The sequence below is a fragment of the Vespa mandarinia genome, chromosome 6 (genome assembly GCF_050613455.1).
Source record: "Vespa mandarinia isolate Hongniang chromosome 6, ASM5061345v1, whole genome shotgun sequence".
Classification (NCBI taxonomy): Eukaryota; Metazoa; Arthropoda; class Insecta; order Hymenoptera; family Vespidae; genus Vespa; species Vespa mandarinia.
Window position 1 is genome coordinate 2,927,501 of NC_140815.1, and position 17,805 is coordinate 2,945,305.

The 17,805-nt window shown below is 31.9% G+C and overlaps 4 protein-coding genes across 7 annotated transcripts in view; 2 read left to right on the forward strand and 2 right to left on the reverse strand.

Moving 5' to 3' along the window:
• LOC118441042 (uncharacterized) overlaps window positions 1-5,452 on the reverse strand; it is a 103,495-nt gene extending 98,043 nt beyond the window's left edge. Inside the window, exons 1-2 of the mRNA XM_085657639.1 lie at window positions 5,311-5,452; window positions 3,687-3,839 (exon numbers count right to left, since the gene is read on the reverse strand). Of these exons, the coding sequence (XP_085513765.1) occupies window positions 3,687-3,782 (96 nt within the window). The 5' untranslated portion in view covers window positions 3,783-3,839; window positions 5,311-5,452. The remainder of the gene's footprint in view (window positions 1-3,686; window positions 3,840-5,310) is intronic.
• Window positions 5,221-8,631, reverse strand: Aos1 (SUMO1 activating enzyme subunit 1). 3 transcript variants are annotated; one of them, XM_085657528.1, is made up of 7 exons: window positions 8,595-8,631; window positions 6,754-6,823; window positions 6,388-6,559; window positions 6,060-6,316; window positions 5,756-5,940; window positions 5,554-5,686; window positions 5,221-5,480 (listed from the first exon to the last, which is right to left on the reverse strand). In XM_085657528.1, the coding sequence occupies exons 1-7, from the start codon at window positions 8,614-8,616 to the stop codon at window positions 5,321-5,323; spliced, it is 999 nt and encodes a 332-aa protein (XP_085513654.1). In that variant the 5' UTR covers window positions 8,617-8,631; the 3' UTR covers window positions 5,221-5,320. The 3 variants fall into 3 exon arrangements, with proteins under 3 accessions (XP_085513654.1, XP_085513653.1, XP_035720821.1); XM_085657527.1 differs by having other exon boundaries at window positions 5,224-5,480; window positions 6,754-6,862; window positions 8,595-8,624; XM_035864928.2 differs by lacking the exon at window positions 8,595-8,631 and adding an exon at window positions 7,484-7,502 and having other exon boundaries at window positions 5,224-5,480; window positions 6,754-6,862.
• Window positions 7,133-11,527, forward strand: LOC118441037 (ferry endosomal RAB5 effector complex subunit 3). Of its 2 annotated transcripts, none has more exons than XM_035864921.2 (10): window positions 7,133-7,450; window positions 8,200-8,713; window positions 9,507-9,728; window positions 9,865-10,068; window positions 10,154-10,266; window positions 10,346-10,482; window positions 10,550-10,667; window positions 10,845-10,963; window positions 11,042-11,167; window positions 11,270-11,527. In XM_035864921.2, exons 2-10 carry the CDS (start codon window positions 8,208-8,210, stop codon window positions 11,381-11,383), a joined length of 1,659 nt encoding a protein of 552 aa, XP_035720814.1. In that variant the 5' UTR covers window positions 7,133-7,450; window positions 8,200-8,207; the 3' UTR covers window positions 11,384-11,527. The 2 variants fall into 2 exon arrangements, with proteins under 2 accessions (XP_035720814.1, XP_085513652.1); XM_085657526.1 differs by having other exon boundaries at window positions 7,167-7,183.
• Window positions 11,528-12,520: 993 nt separating this feature from the next.
• On the forward strand, window positions 12,521-16,130 carry LOC118441038 (uncharacterized). Its single transcript, XM_035864924.2, has 4 exons — window positions 12,521-13,154; window positions 13,574-13,930; window positions 14,066-14,667; window positions 14,862-16,130. The coding sequence occupies exons 1-4, from the start codon at window positions 13,095-13,097 to the stop codon at window positions 15,157-15,159; spliced, it is 1,317 nt and encodes a 438-aa protein (XP_035720817.1). The 5' UTR covers window positions 12,521-13,094; the 3' UTR covers window positions 15,160-16,130.
• The last annotated feature ends 1,675 nt before the right edge of the window (window positions 16,131-17,805 follow it).

Below are 17,805 nucleotides of genomic sequence, written 5' to 3' on the forward strand. Positions count from 1 at the left end.
TAGAATGAGAAGAAGAAGAAGAGAGAGAGAGAGAGAGAGAGAGAGAGAGAAAGATAGAGATAGAAGATGGCCGTCGCCAAACATCCCAGACGCGACCCAAACTAGAAGGAGAATCCTAAGGAGAGAGGTGAAATAATGTCGAGCACAAGGAGGCTCGTATTTGCATTAGCTATTCGTTTGACCCTAAAAACTGTCTGAATTGCACCAATGGTTGCTCGTAAAGCCTGAGCAATATCGCAACGAGGATCACACTGGAAATACGAAACTCTCGAAAGCGGAGAGGAGAAATGGTCTGAGAGACCGAGGCGTGACCGTATACGAAATTAATGTTTCGTTGAGTTTTTCTCTTTCTCTCTCTCACTCTCTCTCTCTCTCTCTCTTTCTCTATCTCTATCTATCTATCTATCTTTCTTTTTCTCTCTCTTTCTCTCTCTTTCTCTCTCTTTCTTTTTCCTCGTCGTTGCGTGACTCAACTCGAGACGACAACGACGACGACAACGATCGTGTCGCGAGCAAATTTTCGGGAGACTTTTCTAGCCCTAAGATTGATCGTCTGATATACCTGACGTCTTTTTATATGCGATAAGAAAGTATAAGTCTTTTCTAGTCTAGTCGGTCAATACCCTGACTAATTCGAGAAATTTTCTCTTGTTATTTTCAGACATTATTATGTGTAGCTTGTTAAACACATACGTTCGTACGATACATCAACGTACATATAAAAATACGTACTAATATCTAATCGTTGCGACAAAAGACATAAGGTTTATCCTGTTTTAGTCGATCAATATCAATGAATTATTTGAAAAGTTTCTTGTAATTATTAAATTTTTTATATGTAAATTATTAAACACGTGTACGTTTATAAACGTATAAAAATCAACGTGTATAGAATATACTTATAAGTTTAATGGTAAAATTTATGTAAAGAAAATTTGCACTTTAAATATAATTAAATATATGTGTGTGTGTGTGTGTGTGTGTGCGTGCGTGTGTGTGTGTGTATGTATCGAAATATTATATTCACAAATATCCATTGAAACATCAATAGAAGAAAATATAATGCAATATATCGAAAGAATTTTTTTTTTATCCACTCGCATTGGTCCGACCGACGAAATCGATAAGTAGATTATTCTATTCGTGGTCGGACCACGATCCATTTTATACGGTTGCTCTGATGTTAATAAGATTGTAAAAAAATATTGTTAGAGATGTAAAAAAAGAAAATAAAAAGTGATTGAGTCATATTGATCGTAGTTCTCGTATATGATACAATAGATTTTGATATTGTAAAAGTAAAATCGTAAAAAGGTTTCATACTGTTTTAGAATCCGATGAATGTCTAACGGAAAAGAAAATATAAAGAGAGAGAAAGAGAGAGAGAGAGAGAGAGAGAGAGAAAGAGAGAGAGAGAGAGAGAGAGAGAGAGAAAGAGAGAGAGAGAGAGAGAAAGAGAAAGAGAGAATACATAGATCGAAAGAGGATCGATTTCTTTTCGCTCGTCGCGTGTCCAACGATGGTCGACGGCATTTACAGACATGACGAATATACCGCACAATGTATCGGATTTTATGAGTAACTTCGGCTAGGGAAAAAAAAAAACGAAAGAGAAAAGGAAGAAGGAAGGAAAGGTGACGGGGCGTAGTACGCGAGTAACTCTCGTTGGTCGAAAGTAAAAGAATAAAAAGAATAGAAAGAGAGAGAGAAAGAGAGAGAGAGAGAGAGGGAAATAAGCGGTAGAAGGCACTCAGATTTTATTACGTTATTTTGTTAATGCACTCGGTGGTCCACGCGCCTTGCGACCAGAGACTTTCTGCCCAACGAAAAATATTATGTCCCTCGGTCAGAAAACGGGCCATGAAACCTCTTTATGCCTTCCTCTTCCATCGACTCCTACGCTTCTACGTCCATGGAATTTCACCTATACTCTACTTGCATTAGTACAGGAAGAGTAAGTATTATTCGTTTCTACCCTTACGAAAAGTTGAGGAGAGGTAAAAAGGGTAAGAGAAGGAGAGAGAGAGAGAGAGAGAGAGAGAGAGAGAGAGAGAGAGAGAGAGAGAGCAGAAAGGAAAGAGGGAAGCGCTAAAGGGAAACTTAATAATGAAGAAACCACACCGCGAGTAGACGACGGAAGTTGGAAGATACCGACAACAATAAGACACTGATAAGGGAAAATCGTGTTTCCTATGGGAAGTCCGAGCTTATAAACGGTTTAAGCCAATGGAAAGTGATATCAACGAAGCGAGTTGTAAGCAGTTGACTCACGTACGCGATTCTTTATTTCTATCTTTCTTTTTGTCGTTTTTTCGAAGACTTTTTTTTGTTCTTTTTTTTTTTTTTTTAATCTTTCTCCCTTATCTCCCAATCTTTCCGTTCTATGTGCACGTGATTTTCCTAAAAACAGGATTGGCTATTATTTTAAAGAGTTAATAATGCGCATGTGTATATGTGTACATCATATATATATATATATATATATATATATAATTCGTCGATTTAACAGATCTCTTTCAGATTTTACCCTTAAAGTTTATAATAAAAAACAATTCACATTTTCGCAAATATATGTTGATTTCGATTGATATGAATGTAATGATGGTAATTGATTGTCTAACAAAATGAATAAAAAAAAAAAGAAAGGAGAAAAAAAGGAAAAGAAAAAAAAGAAAAGATTAAACAAGAAATGTCATTGACGTCTGTAAGTCTATCATCGAATTATATCTAACAAGCGCGTAACTCATTCGAATGAACAAGTTTTATACTAAAGCAAGTAAAAAATAAATGGACATAAGGCAAGTTCCACGAAAACGATTATGTACATTCTTACCAGACCGTTATACCAAGATTTATTATTTACTCGTAGTAATCGTAACTATACAGGCTCGCGTGCAATTCAACGCCGGGTGCAGTAGACGGTCAAAATATTAAAAGTGCATTAGCCAAAGAATGTGCTCTCCTTATATACCGAAAAACTGCATTGACGATACGTTTATGCGAATGGTCCGACCTTTTACAACAGTCGTTTAAGACCAGCTTAACTACAGTCTTGTCGTTTTAAGGTCAGCCCTTCTCACGTATTGTCGGGGGCAATACTTCGCTTGCTCTCTGTCAATAAATACGCCCGAAGATATTTTTACGGTGGTAATAATTTCCGTCGCACACCGTAAATCAAGGAACGGACGGGATGTGTGAAGGGCACACCCTTTTTTTCTTTTCCTTTTTTTCCTCCCACTCTCTCTCTCTCTCTCTCTCTCTCTCTCTCTCTCTTTCTCTTTCTCTTTCTCTTTCTTTCTTTCTTTCTTTCTTTCTCACTTGAAAACCGCGAAAAAAGGGCCGCAAGGTCGAAGAAGTTAAGGACCTTAACGTCGTGTCTTGAGTACGTTTATACAACCATAAAAGTATAAACTCTTAGCAAAATTCCTTTCGTGGAATGGACTAATAAAATTGTTAACGTTAAAAAGAGTATATTGTACTTTCAATTGTACGAGCTTAACGCGATTTGTATCGATTATTTTCCATTACGATGGATGACGAGTTTAACATTCCTAAAGAAATACACGTTGTATTGATCTACTTGTAAAAGTGGAGTACATGTACACACAGAGTACTCGTAGTTATGGTACGTATGAAAGTGTGATTATGTAGATTAGTAGTGGAAGTAGTCTTGGTAAATTCCTTACCTGAGTCACGGGAAGTACCAACGAGTCTCTTACATTATTTAACGTGTTTCTCGAGTCGTCACGCGATCGTGTAAAACTCTGCGAGAGGTGCCGCATCACCCTTTCTAATGTTTTCAACGATTGTCCGACACGTAGTATCAAATGGTGTGCCAACTGAAACGAGAAAGAAAATGAGAAAGTTAATAGAAATATTTTCAATTTTATTATGTCATACGGGATTACATATATACGTATATACCATACAAATGTATAACATTGAGAGCGTCTATGAGGGACAAAAAAAAAAAGATGAGAGAGAAAGAGAGGAAAAAAAATTTGCTAAATCGAATCACCGAGTCGACGTTAAAGTTATAAATCGTCAAGACTAACAATTCGATATGCTTTTCGAGTCGCGAGAAAATGCATCAGTCACGTAATATCCACGTTATACCACACTCAAATACGATGCAATGGTGTAACAGTATAACGGGTAAACTTTAACATGGTTTAGGTGAAGCTCGACTAATGGTTTTTCGACGAGCACCAAATAAACTATCATGAAAGATAATTCGACAGCCGTGAAGAGAGAGAGAGAGCACGTGCCTGTATCGTTAAGGGAAATGTCATTTATACCTGTATAAAGGCAACTACATGTACATCTAAGGCATGACATCTATGAGGATCATTAGATTTACATACACTCCCTACTACTACTATTACTATCACTACTACTACTATACCACGTAATCGTTGCAACGTTCAACGACATCGTGTCTATGGGGAAAGACGATACATCATAATTCCCAGCTACTACTACCTAGGAATAAACCTTCAACCCCTCACTTCACAACCCCTCTCTCTCTCTTTCTCTCTCTCTCTCCCTCCCTTCGGTGAATATCGATATGAAGTCTCTTAGAAAACACGCGATTCAGCGAAACTTAACGAAATATAGAAAATAGAAATATGTCGTATTTTTCGAAGATTATAAAATAAATGTATGTTTTAAAGGAATAATAAAATATTTATGAAAAACTACTTTCAATATAGACGTAAAAATATTGTCTTCTTTCGTTGTAGAAAGTAATATCGGTTGGTTGATAATAAAACGTAACGAGTCATATCCTAAACCCGCAAAATCCTGGGCTCTCTTCCGTTCTCATTTTACGTATTACGACGTATTTTCCGTGCAATCGGCCACGAGAAAAGTACGAGCTGCTTTATGAAATGTACAATGTGAATCGCGTGTACGAGTACGTGGAAAGTTTCTATGAAAAGTGAAATCATGTTTAAAATTGAATGTTAGTATACGACTGAAACGTGGGTTGCCTTTGCTAAACATTCGTAATGTTTTCTTGTTTTTTTTTTTTTCTCTCTAATATCACAGTGTATACGTGTGTACAGAGACACATATGTGTGTGTGTGTGTGTGTGTGATTACAGTACGTTGTTTACTACAATAACATGTTACAAAATTAAAACAGAAAAAAGTTGTTGGATAAACATAGATACAACTTTATTCATAATACATAAACTTTTTATCAAACTATTCAATAGTTATATTAATTTATTAATAAAGTACAAAAAACTTATTATGAGAACCTGAAAAAAATAATTTCAAGAAATTACAATGATGATGATAATAATACCTTATGATTATTACGCCAATTTTAAAATTTTGCCGCACAACGTCTGTGGATTGAAAAGAAAAACATTATTATGGGGAGCTTCCTTTTGTGATACAGCCTTTATAATCTCTTGAGACATAACCCCACCTACTATGGCACAAATTGGACTAATTTGACCATACAAATCTCCCCTGAATTAAATAAAATATACAATGAGAAATTTTTTTAAGTATATTCTTAAATCAATAAAACAAAAATACATACTCTATCAAAGAATTTATTTTATCTCCTAGTTGATATTTTTCTATAATGGCTGTTGATTCTGTTTTCAATTTTTCTGAACCTCTTTCATTAGGTAAAGGATCACTCTTATACTTCTCACGATAATGCAACATTACTGCAAAATTTAACAAGATTATAATATTTATTTAATACTATAATTATCATTAAGAAAGAAAACACTTACTCATCATCATATAATACATTTCTGATTCTCTTGTAGGAAGACGACTTTTATCTATATCAATGATAGACTCAAAAGGAACGAAATTGTCCTTACGTTTTTCAGTAATAACAATCTTTTCAAATTTTTCTTTCCCTTTGGGTTCACCACCTGCTTCAGCATTTACTGGTTTAGTTTGCACAATATCCCTAAAAGTATAGCTCTTTGTTTATGTCCAATATAAATACTTTTCTACAAAAAGTATTTGTAATTAAAAAAATAATAAAAAAAGTATCTATAATTATTTTTCTACATAAAGTTTACTTACTCAACATATTCATGTTCATCCAAATCAGCAAAAGTATATCCAAAAGTACCCCAAACATCTCCAGCAAAGAATTTTATCTTATGCTGTCTACATATTTTATTAAGTCTTTTTAATTGAGTAATAGTACACTGAGTAGCACAGATAACATTGAAATTACTAAAATATTCATCCGGTTTATCATCTATATTGGTAGAATCTGCTTCTACATTGACCATAGGATTCAAATTCTGAGTTCTTTGTAAAGATGCTTCTGCTTTCTGTGAATACATAATGGCATATAGAAAAATGACATAATTATATTAAATGAATCAATAAAAAACTTACATACATTTTTACCAATCTGATCATTAGGTATAAAAAACTGGGAACAAGTATCTTCTATTGTCATATTTCTGTGATCTAAAAGGGTAATTGTTTTAACGCCTGCTAATATAACATTTTTTGCTATTTCAGCACCAAATCCACCAAGTCCTATCAATAATACTTTTGCTGATCTTAATCTGTAAAAAGATAAGTACACTTATGATATTATTTCTAATATTAATAAATAAAGTTGATTGAAAAAAAAATAAAACTTTTTTATTTTTCTTTCTTAAACTTTTCAAAATGTTTTTATTAAATAAATTTATTAATAATCATAAGATATTTATTACTATACTTTAACGCTTTCTTTTATAGGTTAGAATAATCATACCGCTTTTGCGATTCCAGACCCCATAGACGAATTTGCCGATCGTATAATTCAGCTTCAGCATCCGTTAGCTCTGCGTGATTTTTATCATCGAACATGATAGAATTCGTTACTTAATATACAAGAGATAATATAAAAGATTATTAAAAAGAAATACCAAACAATGTGCAAAAATCTGATAATGCCGCCAAACGCGATACAGTATTACCAACGTTATAATTTCCCGCTTTAAATATCAAACATATCAATAATTTAATCTTATTCGCTAATATAACTTTATAAAATATATTTAATTATATATATATATAAATAACCGAAGAAACGATTTTACTTTATTCAAAGAAACAAATGCGTAATAAATTATATTCCCAAGCAAATTCAAATATTAAGTTGGGAACATTGAATTAAATCATCGCAGAGGCGTTACAGTTCGGTCAGTGATTGTTGCTTTTATGAGTAACATATTATTTTAAAACGATCATTTAACAATGTGCGATAAATTAAACGGAGCACGCATTAACCATTTAAGGAGATTAAATCATTGTTAACGATAATATGGATAGATTAAAAATTTAATTAACAAGTTTTAGGTTAACTACTATAGAATCATAACATGACATTCAACAACGATCTTTCATTTAAGTCTTTTTTATATTATTAAAAGTATTGAAATCATTTCTATTTTCTATAAGTAATAACCGTAAGTATTGTCTTTTCTTTCTTGTTAATATACCTTCACACAGATTTTTGCTGCATGATTAAGATTATATCAATTTACAAGTGATTCAGTTAGTTTACATTAATGCCCTCTTGCGTCGATAACAAAAATCTAAACTTTTCAAACTTTTTTATAGTAAAATATTATATAAAAATAAATTTGATATTTCATGTCACTGAGGGTAATTAATTTTGAAAAAGTATTACGATTTTTAACAATTTTCTTAAACCGAAAGAACTAAAACTTTAAAATATCGTATTTGTTGATAAAATAAATTGAAAAACATATAAAAAAGAAATACAAAATTATAAGAATTAAATCAATAATAAAAAATTTCTATTTAATGAAAATATTAAATTTATTTTAAAAATGGACTTGATCTAATAGATAATTAAATTAGGTGTAAAAATGTTTATCGAGAAAAGATTCATAATAAACAAACTTGCATATATTTCTAAGGATTATCTTTAACCTTTTGATCCGAATGTTGCGAAAGTTCACCTTAAAGCAATAATATTTGCTTTACAATCAAAACCGTATTGACTTCTTATACTTTTGTAATAATCATGTTTTTTTTTTTTTTTTTTTTTTTTTTTTTTATAATAATACAATTTAATTTCTTAATATATTTAATAGATATATCTTAATCTTTTAATTATTACATTTACTGAAATCAATGTTTTAAAACAATTTATACTAATTTTATATAATATAAGATTTTGAATTTTTAGTATGAAAAATGAATCTACTTGAAGAAGAATATGTTGAAAAGGTTTTTATGTACCGATTTCCAACATGTACAACAAATGAGGAATATGTATTAGAAATACCTTTAAAAATTCCATATCAAGGTTCTATCAAAGAATTGACATATAGGATTATGTCATCATTTAAATTACCATACTATATCGAGTCTGATTTAATGGATACTATACAACGTACTATTAAAGAGTTAACTCTACAATTTTATGATGAGAAGTCAGAAAAAGTTATAAACGCTACGAAGAAAGGTGATCTGAATATAGAGGATATAATTAAAAACTGGGAAAAGACGTATAAACAAAAAACAGTAGAATATGCAGATCCAATAGGAACAACGGATGAAGAATTATTTGCAGCAGCTTACCATAGATTAGTACACTCACCATCTTTAGAACCAATTTTACAAGCAGAACATAAATATGGTAGAGATGTCACAGAAGTCATTCAAATGAGGAACACTGATTACGAACAGCTTACTCAAAAGTTAGTATTTATATACGCAGTCTATGATTTACTTAAGAAGAATGAAAAGAATAGAAAAAAAAAGAGAAAAAAAAAGAAGCAAAAAAATATTTTTATTCCCATGTGAACGTTCTTATTAGATAATTAGCTTAATCAGTAAAACAAAAACGTAATGTATAATATTTTATTTATCTATTATATTCCATTAGAAAATCTAATAGCAAAGAAAGGTCAAGATTCCAATATATTATCAATAGAAATATATATAGAACGTGAATTATGATTTACATTGACCTTTCTATATAGATTATCAGTAACTTTAGTACTATTAAGATTATACGGTAAGCAAACGATCGTTTTCACGATTTATTCTTACAACGTACTACTTATCGTGAATTAATTGATGGATTTATTAGGTTTGAATTGAGAAACCTATTTTTTTTTTCTTTTTTTTTCATTTGTTTTTAACTAATAAATTATATAGACACACGATCGTTTCAATAATAACGAATATAATCAACCCCTTTCTTCTTATACGTCTGAAATTCTATAGATAATCCTATATAGAGACGAATAAATTCGATAACGAGTACGTTCCTTATAAGTTATAAATTCTTATAAATCAGGTATGATTGCGTTAACAATAGAAAATCACAAGGCATATTCCACACTTGACCTAAGCAATTAATATATTTTCACTTGAATGCAATTGCCCTACTATCATCATAGAGGCTTGGTTAGTTGACCCTCCGCTATTTAAAGAATATACAAACAGAATATTCCGTTTGAGAATGAATGGAAAAATGTCTTCCAGGCAAACCGAGGAAATGCGTGTTGCCGTTGAAGCTTTAGAAGCTGGATCAACTGAAAAATCTATAAACGACATGGCTGGTCGTCATTTTGAAGAGCAAAGCTTGCTACAGGGCCATTGGGGTTCGAGGGTCGATGCTTTAAAATTAGAACAAAGACGACAGTATCGTAATTGGATTATGAGATTATTGGAAGAACAACAAACGAACATGTTACCAACTCCTGTGTAAGTTTTTATTTTCTTTTTTCTTTTCTTTTCTTTTCTTTCCTTTTCTTTTTCTTTTTTTTTTTTTGAATCTATAATAAAACAACATGAAAAATCCTTTGATTATATTCAAAGAAATTAATGAATATAATATTAGGGGCTCACCGATGGTACCAATGCCACCGATAAGACCAGCATTAGGTACATTTGTTCCAAACGAAGAAAAACAAACGTCGGATTATACTGTACTCGAAGAAAGTTTTACTATACATTTAGGTTCGCAAATGAAACAAATGCATAATATTCGAATACTCACAGGCGATGTTCTCGATTTTTGTCGAACGAAAAAGAGCGATACTGGGTAAAAAAAAAGAAAAAAAAAATGAAATTATTTATTTTAACTAATGTAAAAATTTTTACAATTTTGCGATATATTTATATAATAGGGATCCAACGCCACAGAGATTGCAAACGGCTTTAGGATTATATTCGAACGATTTATGTGGATTGGTTTTGTTAAGCGACAATCATCTCGGAAGTTATTCCGGAATAACGAAAGGTGTTCGATTAATAAATAATCGTTAATTAATTATTATAATTAACTTTTAATATATCTAATACACCGCGATGCATTGTAGAATTGTGCTCGATATGTCAATTGACGACAGAATTTCATTTTCCACCGATTGACGAACAGTTAGAAAAAATTCGTGAGGATGTAAAAGAAGTTGTAGCTTGGCGACAAGCTCATCATCGTGAAGGAAGTGATCCTCAGGTAACATAGTATCCTCTGGATTTTATTAATGTCAATAATGAAGATCGATGATTCTTCATGATTTTAGACAAAAAAACCAATGAGTAAAACGTTACAAACTGGTGACGTTTTTATCACGAGACATTCCAATTTAGCACAGGTCCATGTAGTATTTCACATGGTGGTAAATGATTCATTAAGATCTGGTAGGTGTGATCATTATCTATGAACAGAGATAGAAAGAGAAAGATAGAGAGAGTGAGAGAGAGAGTGAGAGAGAGTGAGAGAGAGTGAGAGAGAGAGAGAGAGAGAGAGAGGAAAAGGAAAATTACAAAAAAAAAAAGGGAGAAAGAGAAACATATTTTCTAATTAACAAATCGTAGGTGATATTAATTCAAGGCATCCGGCCATTTTGGGGTTGAGGAATATTTTAAAAACAGCTTGTTGCAATGACGTTACCACCTTGACTATACCAGTCCTATTAGTTCATGAAATGACAGAGGTCAGCAGTTTTCATGATTTTTATTTGAAATACGACTTAAAGAATTAATATATAATTCGATCGATTTTTAATCATCAGGAAATGACAGTGGCATGGTGCACCAAAAGGGCCGAACTCGTTTTCAAATGTGTCAAAGGTTTTATGATAGAAATGGCATCATGGGGTGGAGCAGAATTGAAGAATTTACAATTTCTTGTACCAAAAGTACATCAGATATATATATATCTTTCATACGAAATATTATCATATAGTATTAATACTATCAAATTTCTAATCATTATTAATATACCTATGTATTTTTCATAGGGAATGTCGGAAGAAGTTTTTGGAACACTAGCGACGATGTTACCTAGCATATTTCGCGTATCGAATCCATTGGTATTTAAAGCTACGAGTACACCGCAAACTCCAAAAAAATGATCGCCTATCTTGCCTTTGTTATTGAACACGAATCCAAAATATTACGATATTTGTTACTATATATTGCATATATCTAAAATATAATAATTCATTTCGAACGGTTAATGATGATACAAACGCTGTGAATAAACGTCTGACTCTTAATGAACTTTTTGTTTATATTTATTTCGCACCGTAACACTGATTTCGCAATAAATCATTTGCGTTGTTTTTCTTTCTTTTTTATTTATTTATTTATTTTTTTTTTATTTCTTTTTTCTTTTCTTTTTTATTTTTTTTTATTCTTTTCTTTTTTCATTTGCTCTCTTCCTTCGGCCAAACGCGAAGAGAATTATTCTTTTAAAAAAAAAAACGGCCGGAATAAAATTATATTGTAGAATAAAATATGCCGATATCGTATAGGTTGGCAGGGATTAATAAAAAAAATTTACAATATTGATAAAAAAAAAATGGTCTTTAATTTTACGAGCTCCCGAGCAATAACAATTTGTATCGAAGGTCAGAGAGCAAAAAAAAAAAGGAGGAGAAGAGGAAGAAGAAGAAAATGATTATACCTGGGTATAATATAAATTTAAAAAAAAATCCTTGGGTCTCACTCTTTCTTTCAATATCGTACAAAATGATAATTCGTTCACGGATATATGCATAATGATATCGTACATTTTTAAATGTTAATTAATTTAACCGATGATGCAGAACTCGATGAAAATGTTATCATTGTTAGACTTTCAGTTCATCTACACGAAGTCATCTTTATCACGTTCTCCCTTTATTTTTATTCCCAATGAACATGGTAAAAAATAGATTACGTTTATAACATTTCGTTGCACCGAAAATTTTCAAACAATACTTTCTCTCTCTCTCTCTCTCTCTCTCTTCTTCCTTTCTTTCTTTCTTTTAAGATCAACACACCGACGAGATTTTACAATCAACGTCAGCTTCAAATCGAACTCTCCGATATCAATAAGTCTATACGAACGGGTGGTGTGTAAATTATATTAAAAAAAAATATATAAGAGCGATTAAGCTCGACGGTAAAAACAATTATACGTCCGGTAGCTCATGATTGTACTGATATTAATAATAGTATTAGTAACGGGGAAACAAGTGCGAGTGGCTAAACGCGAGTAATAATCGCGGTTTATCTTAAAAGTGGTACGTTCGCCTCTCGGCGGTTCTGAACTTTTGATCGGATACGTATCCTTTCATTGCAAGTGCCCCGCGAAACGGAATGGTACATCTTTGAAAGAAAAAATTATTTATACTTCCTTCGACGTGTAAGGAATAATATAAAAGAATAGGGATGAAACAAATAAATATGGAATAATATTAAAGAATATCAAGAGAAATAATTGAAATAGAAAAACTTAACTATCGTTCGTGTGTACAAATTTTTTGAAGATTTAATTTCCATTTTAGGACTATTAACTTCTGAACTTTTTATAAATATCAATGAACCGTTCGAATTAAGATTAAAGTTAGATTTGCAATTATAATTACCCCATCCGAGCCCCTCGTAGTTCGGCACTGGACGAAGCAAGCAGGGATCGTCGCTGATGAATTCGTTGTCATTCCGCTGGACCGTTCTGTGAGAGACATTCTTCGAAGTTAACAGTCTCGGTTATAAGAAAGTATCGAAACGATCGATCGTTCGATCGATCTATTTTTCTCTAAATCGGATCTAAATAATCTAGACGCAGTACTGTACGATATGTTGCTCGGAATATTCGTAGTTTTTGCTTCGATCCTGTCATCCGTTTTGACAACTACGGTGGGTGATGTTCCGCGTATTGTTTTCATTCTCATTATCATCATCGTCATTGTCGTCATCATCATCATCATCATCATCATCATCATCATCATCATTATCATCATCGTTGTGAATATTTCCTTTAATGATTCTTTATTTCAAATTTCGCTTATTACAAACAATTCGTAATCGTTTTGGATAAATGCGACATTCTCTGAAATATCTTCTTCCGGTTTCATTATCATTTATTATTTCTCTCTCTCTCTCTCTCCCTCTCTCTCTCTCTCTCTCTCTCTCTTTCTCTTTCTCTTTCTCTTTCGCTTTCGCTCTCTCCTAATGTTTTTGTTCCAACTTAATCTTACGATCATAATAGTTCACAATACAAATGAAAAAAGGGAGAGAAAAAGATAAATAGCAAATACGAATATTTAATTTTTTAGGTTAATCTTACCAATAACGGTTTAAAGAAAGAAGATTTCTTCTTAAAAATTCAATCGGTTATATCGCTGAGCGAAGTGACAGATTTAATATTACGTCAAAATCAATTTGACAGTTTTCTCGATTGCTCGACGAATTTAGCTTCCTTGAAAACATTGGATCTATCGCAGAATCATCTGCAACGTTTCTTTTTCCTTTGCAAAGACGAATACAATCTGCAAGTATTAAATGTCAGCCATAACAAGTTGGAATATATTGATGACAATGCGCTGAATGAAAGAATATTGAAGCTTAAAATATTGGATTTATCATCGAACAAATTATCTATCGTCAATGAGACTATGTTGGAACATTTAAAGGTACGTTTTATCTTTTACAATTTTAATCCACAAAGATATCCCGCCATAGACATTTAAATTTAAAAAGCTAAAGAAGATAAAAAAAAAAACATGGAGGTACAAGTATAATTTAATGGTGGCTCTCTCTGTCTTTAGATTTTAGAATTTCTCTCGTTAGCTGACAATCCGATCGGTGATGGAATTCACGAAAATGCATTTTGGACGTTGAGTGCGTTGAAACATCTCGATTTAAAAAACGTTTCGAGTTCTTTCTTCTCAGCTGAGCTATTTAAAAATTTAATTAATCTTTCCATTTTGAATTTATCATGGAACCCGATAAGTATGATCCCTCTTTTACCGATGACTCTAGAAGAACTTGATATATCAGGAACGGAAATCTTTCAACTGAATGATTTATTCCTACCACAACTAAGAGAACTTAAAATGAATAATATGCCAAATTTGACGAAACTTGCATTAAACGATTTAGAAAATTTAACAAGCTTGGAGATATTATCATTAGCAGGATGTAGAAATTTGGTGCAACTTACGATTTGGCCGCATCATGGCCTTTTATTACCACGACTTCAACGTTTATCGATCGAGAATTGTGCTTTGGAAACTTTGGAGTCTGATCTTCGATTGATTTTACAAAGAACAGCTGTTGTAAATCTTCGGGATAATCCATGGAAATGTGATTGTAAAATGCAATGGCTTAACACGAATAATTCTTTGAAAGAATTGAGCACAGAGATCAAGTAAGACAAATTCATATGATAACATTTTTTTCAATAGTCTCAGGTGTTATCTCATAGATGGCACTAGCAATACCTTCTCTAATAGAAATTCTTTAAAAAAAGAAAAAAAAAAACAAAAAAAAGTATCTCCATTCACATTTAAATATCCTTTAATTATATTACGCACGATTCATGAATGAATGTGTTATATTTAGATGTTCCATGCCAGAAAGACATCGTAGCAAACTTCTCAAGGAAATTCCAATCTACGAATTGGAATGCGAATCGGTTTCATCGATTTTTTATCCAATTTTATGGTCCGGCATAACATTGCTAATCGTTTTCGTAATACTTCTAAGTGTTTTCTTCGCTTTTAAGAAACAAGATGGAAAATGGAAAATGGAATTCGTTAGAAATCGTGATACTGTTACATATACAAACGTTGTAGAGTCATCGAATGATTTGGTAAGAATATTAACTGTCAATGATAATCACGAATGTAATGACGAATGAAGAAAAAGAAGAAAAAGAAATAAAATCGTGATAATATAAGTATAGAAAATAATATAATAAGGATATAAATAATAAGAAAACGGATCGTTTTCAACAACATAATATATATTCTAATTTTAGCGATTAGAAATTATTGCCAAGAAAAAAAAAAAAGAAAAAAAAAAGAAAGAAAAGAAAATCTTTGTGTTACATATACGTGTACAGTACTTTCTTTCACGATCATACATGCGTAGCAATATATTATAAAGAACGAATCAATAATTATAATAAATTGCAATACGAATTGTGATTCAATGACAAATTGTATAAATATATTATTTGAATATTTTCAGACTTCAAGTTGTACGTTAAGTATAGTAAAGTCTACCATTTCCTCGTATCATCCAAATCATTGATTTCTTATTAAAGTTATTATCAAACGAATAAATAAAATGAATTCTAAAGAGAATTATTACGAATTAATCGGAATAAAGGACTTTGATTGCATATGAAGATATCAAAATAAACTCATTCATAATTCTCAATTCATATAGAATTTTGTCTATATGATTATAATCACCATTAATAATGAAAAGGTTAAATCAATGAATAACAAATTATTGCAAATGATTAATTATTGATTCATAATATATTTTCGTCCAATACAGAATCCCTTTATGTATATAATCGAATAACACGTAAGAAATAAAATATGATATCTTAGATGATAAACGATCTTTAGATCCATAGATCCATAGGATAGATCAAGGCTCGTTCCGTGCCATTACCATGCACTCTCTCTCTCTCTCTCTCTCTCTCTCTCTCTCTCTCTCTCTCACCCTCTCCCTCTCTGCCTCTATCTATCTTTCTCTCTCTCTCTCTCTCTCTTTTTCTCGAAACTCGATTCTCCGGTTAGCAATTACAACAAGTTCGAGTGTTAACGTATTCGATAATAGTGTAAGTTCTTTGTAAACGAATAAAACACTTTTGTCAGTAGGCATCCAACTGTTTTTCAAAACCCTTTACCTTTCCAAACCTTGTACGTAAACTGTTGCAATACCACAATGGAAAGAATACAAAGAGGAAAATGGTTGATTGCGTTCGAATGAAACTGAAGAGGAATATTTTTCTTGTACGTTCTTTTTTCTTCCTCTTTCTCTCTTTCTATCTCCCTTTTTTATTCTTTTTTTCTTTTTTTTTTTTTTTTTTTTAATTTTTTCCTTTCTTTCATCAAAGGCAACACACAATCGTACAATATTATCGTAGAAAAATCTTCGTGTAATAACATATATAATAGAAAATAAATGAAGATTTCATACGAATCTAAGAAATCAATTTGCAATTGATCGAAGATTTCTTACGAATTAAATGGAACATCGATCGTATTAATTCTCTCAGTGTAAAATAACTTTTTGTTCTTTGTTTATATGTGACTATTATATAACGTGAAAATTTACGAATATACAATTAAAATTTACGAGATAACAATTAAATTTTCATTTGTATCAGATAAAACGAAATTGAACTTAAAGAAATATATATATATATATATATAAATATAAGATCGTGTACGATTTTAAAAGTGAATGACGTTCTCTATAGACAATTAAATAAAATAAAAAAAGGAATAATTATATATATATACCATATCGTATTTTCTTAATTAAATTCGATTAATTAACAATAAATAAAATTATTTAATTATTGCTCAAAAGAAAAAAAGAAAAAAGAAGTCGGACAACCTCAAAGAAACTTTCAAAATCGACAAAACGTTCGAACTTAATAAGAAAGGGAGAGAGAGAGAGAGAGAGAGAGAGAGAGAGAGAGAGAGAAAAGGATAAATTATCGCGCACGCACACAATGATAGTTTCCATAGATAAAAAGAAAAAGTCAGACGATATTGATGATTCCGTTGCTACATACTTACGTGTATGTACGTGTGTACATACGTATTCATATATATATATATATATATATATACATGTATGTATGTATGTATGTAAGTATATAATGCTTACATATTGAAGAAAGAATCGTGCAAATGGTGCTATGAAGATCATCAGTTTCTGTGACGTGCATCGTGATCGCGTGCGATGTAGCGATCAGCCTTTGTACCGAAGCATGATCTTCCTACGGGAAGCCTATTGGGTTACGGGTCGTGCATGGAGAGCCCCCATATGCAAGACCGACGTATTACGGTAAGGGAGAAGCTCATGGAGGCAGGCCACGACGATGGAGAGAGAAGAGAAAGACGGACATAAAGAGAGAATAAGAGAGAAAGAGTAAGATAGACATAAAGAGAGTAAGATAGACATAAGAAAGAAAGAGAAAGAAACAAAATGAGAGAGAGAGAGAGAGAGAGAGAACGTAACGTTCTCAATGGGAAATGTATCATCGACTTCTTTTTAAACGTCCTTCGTTCGTGTGAGAAAGATAGAGATACAGAATAAGTGAGAGAAAGAGTGAGAGAGAGAAAGACAGAGAGAGAGAGAGAGAGAGAGAGAGTGCTTGTGTTTATGAGAGATAGAGAAAGAGGAAGAAAGAGAGAAAGAGAGCGACAAACAGAGAGAGAGGAAGAAGAAGAGAGAGAAAGAGAGAGAGAGAGAGAGAGAGAGAGAGAGAGAGAGAGAGCTACACAAGCTAGGTGGAAGTTTTATCCTCCTGGTG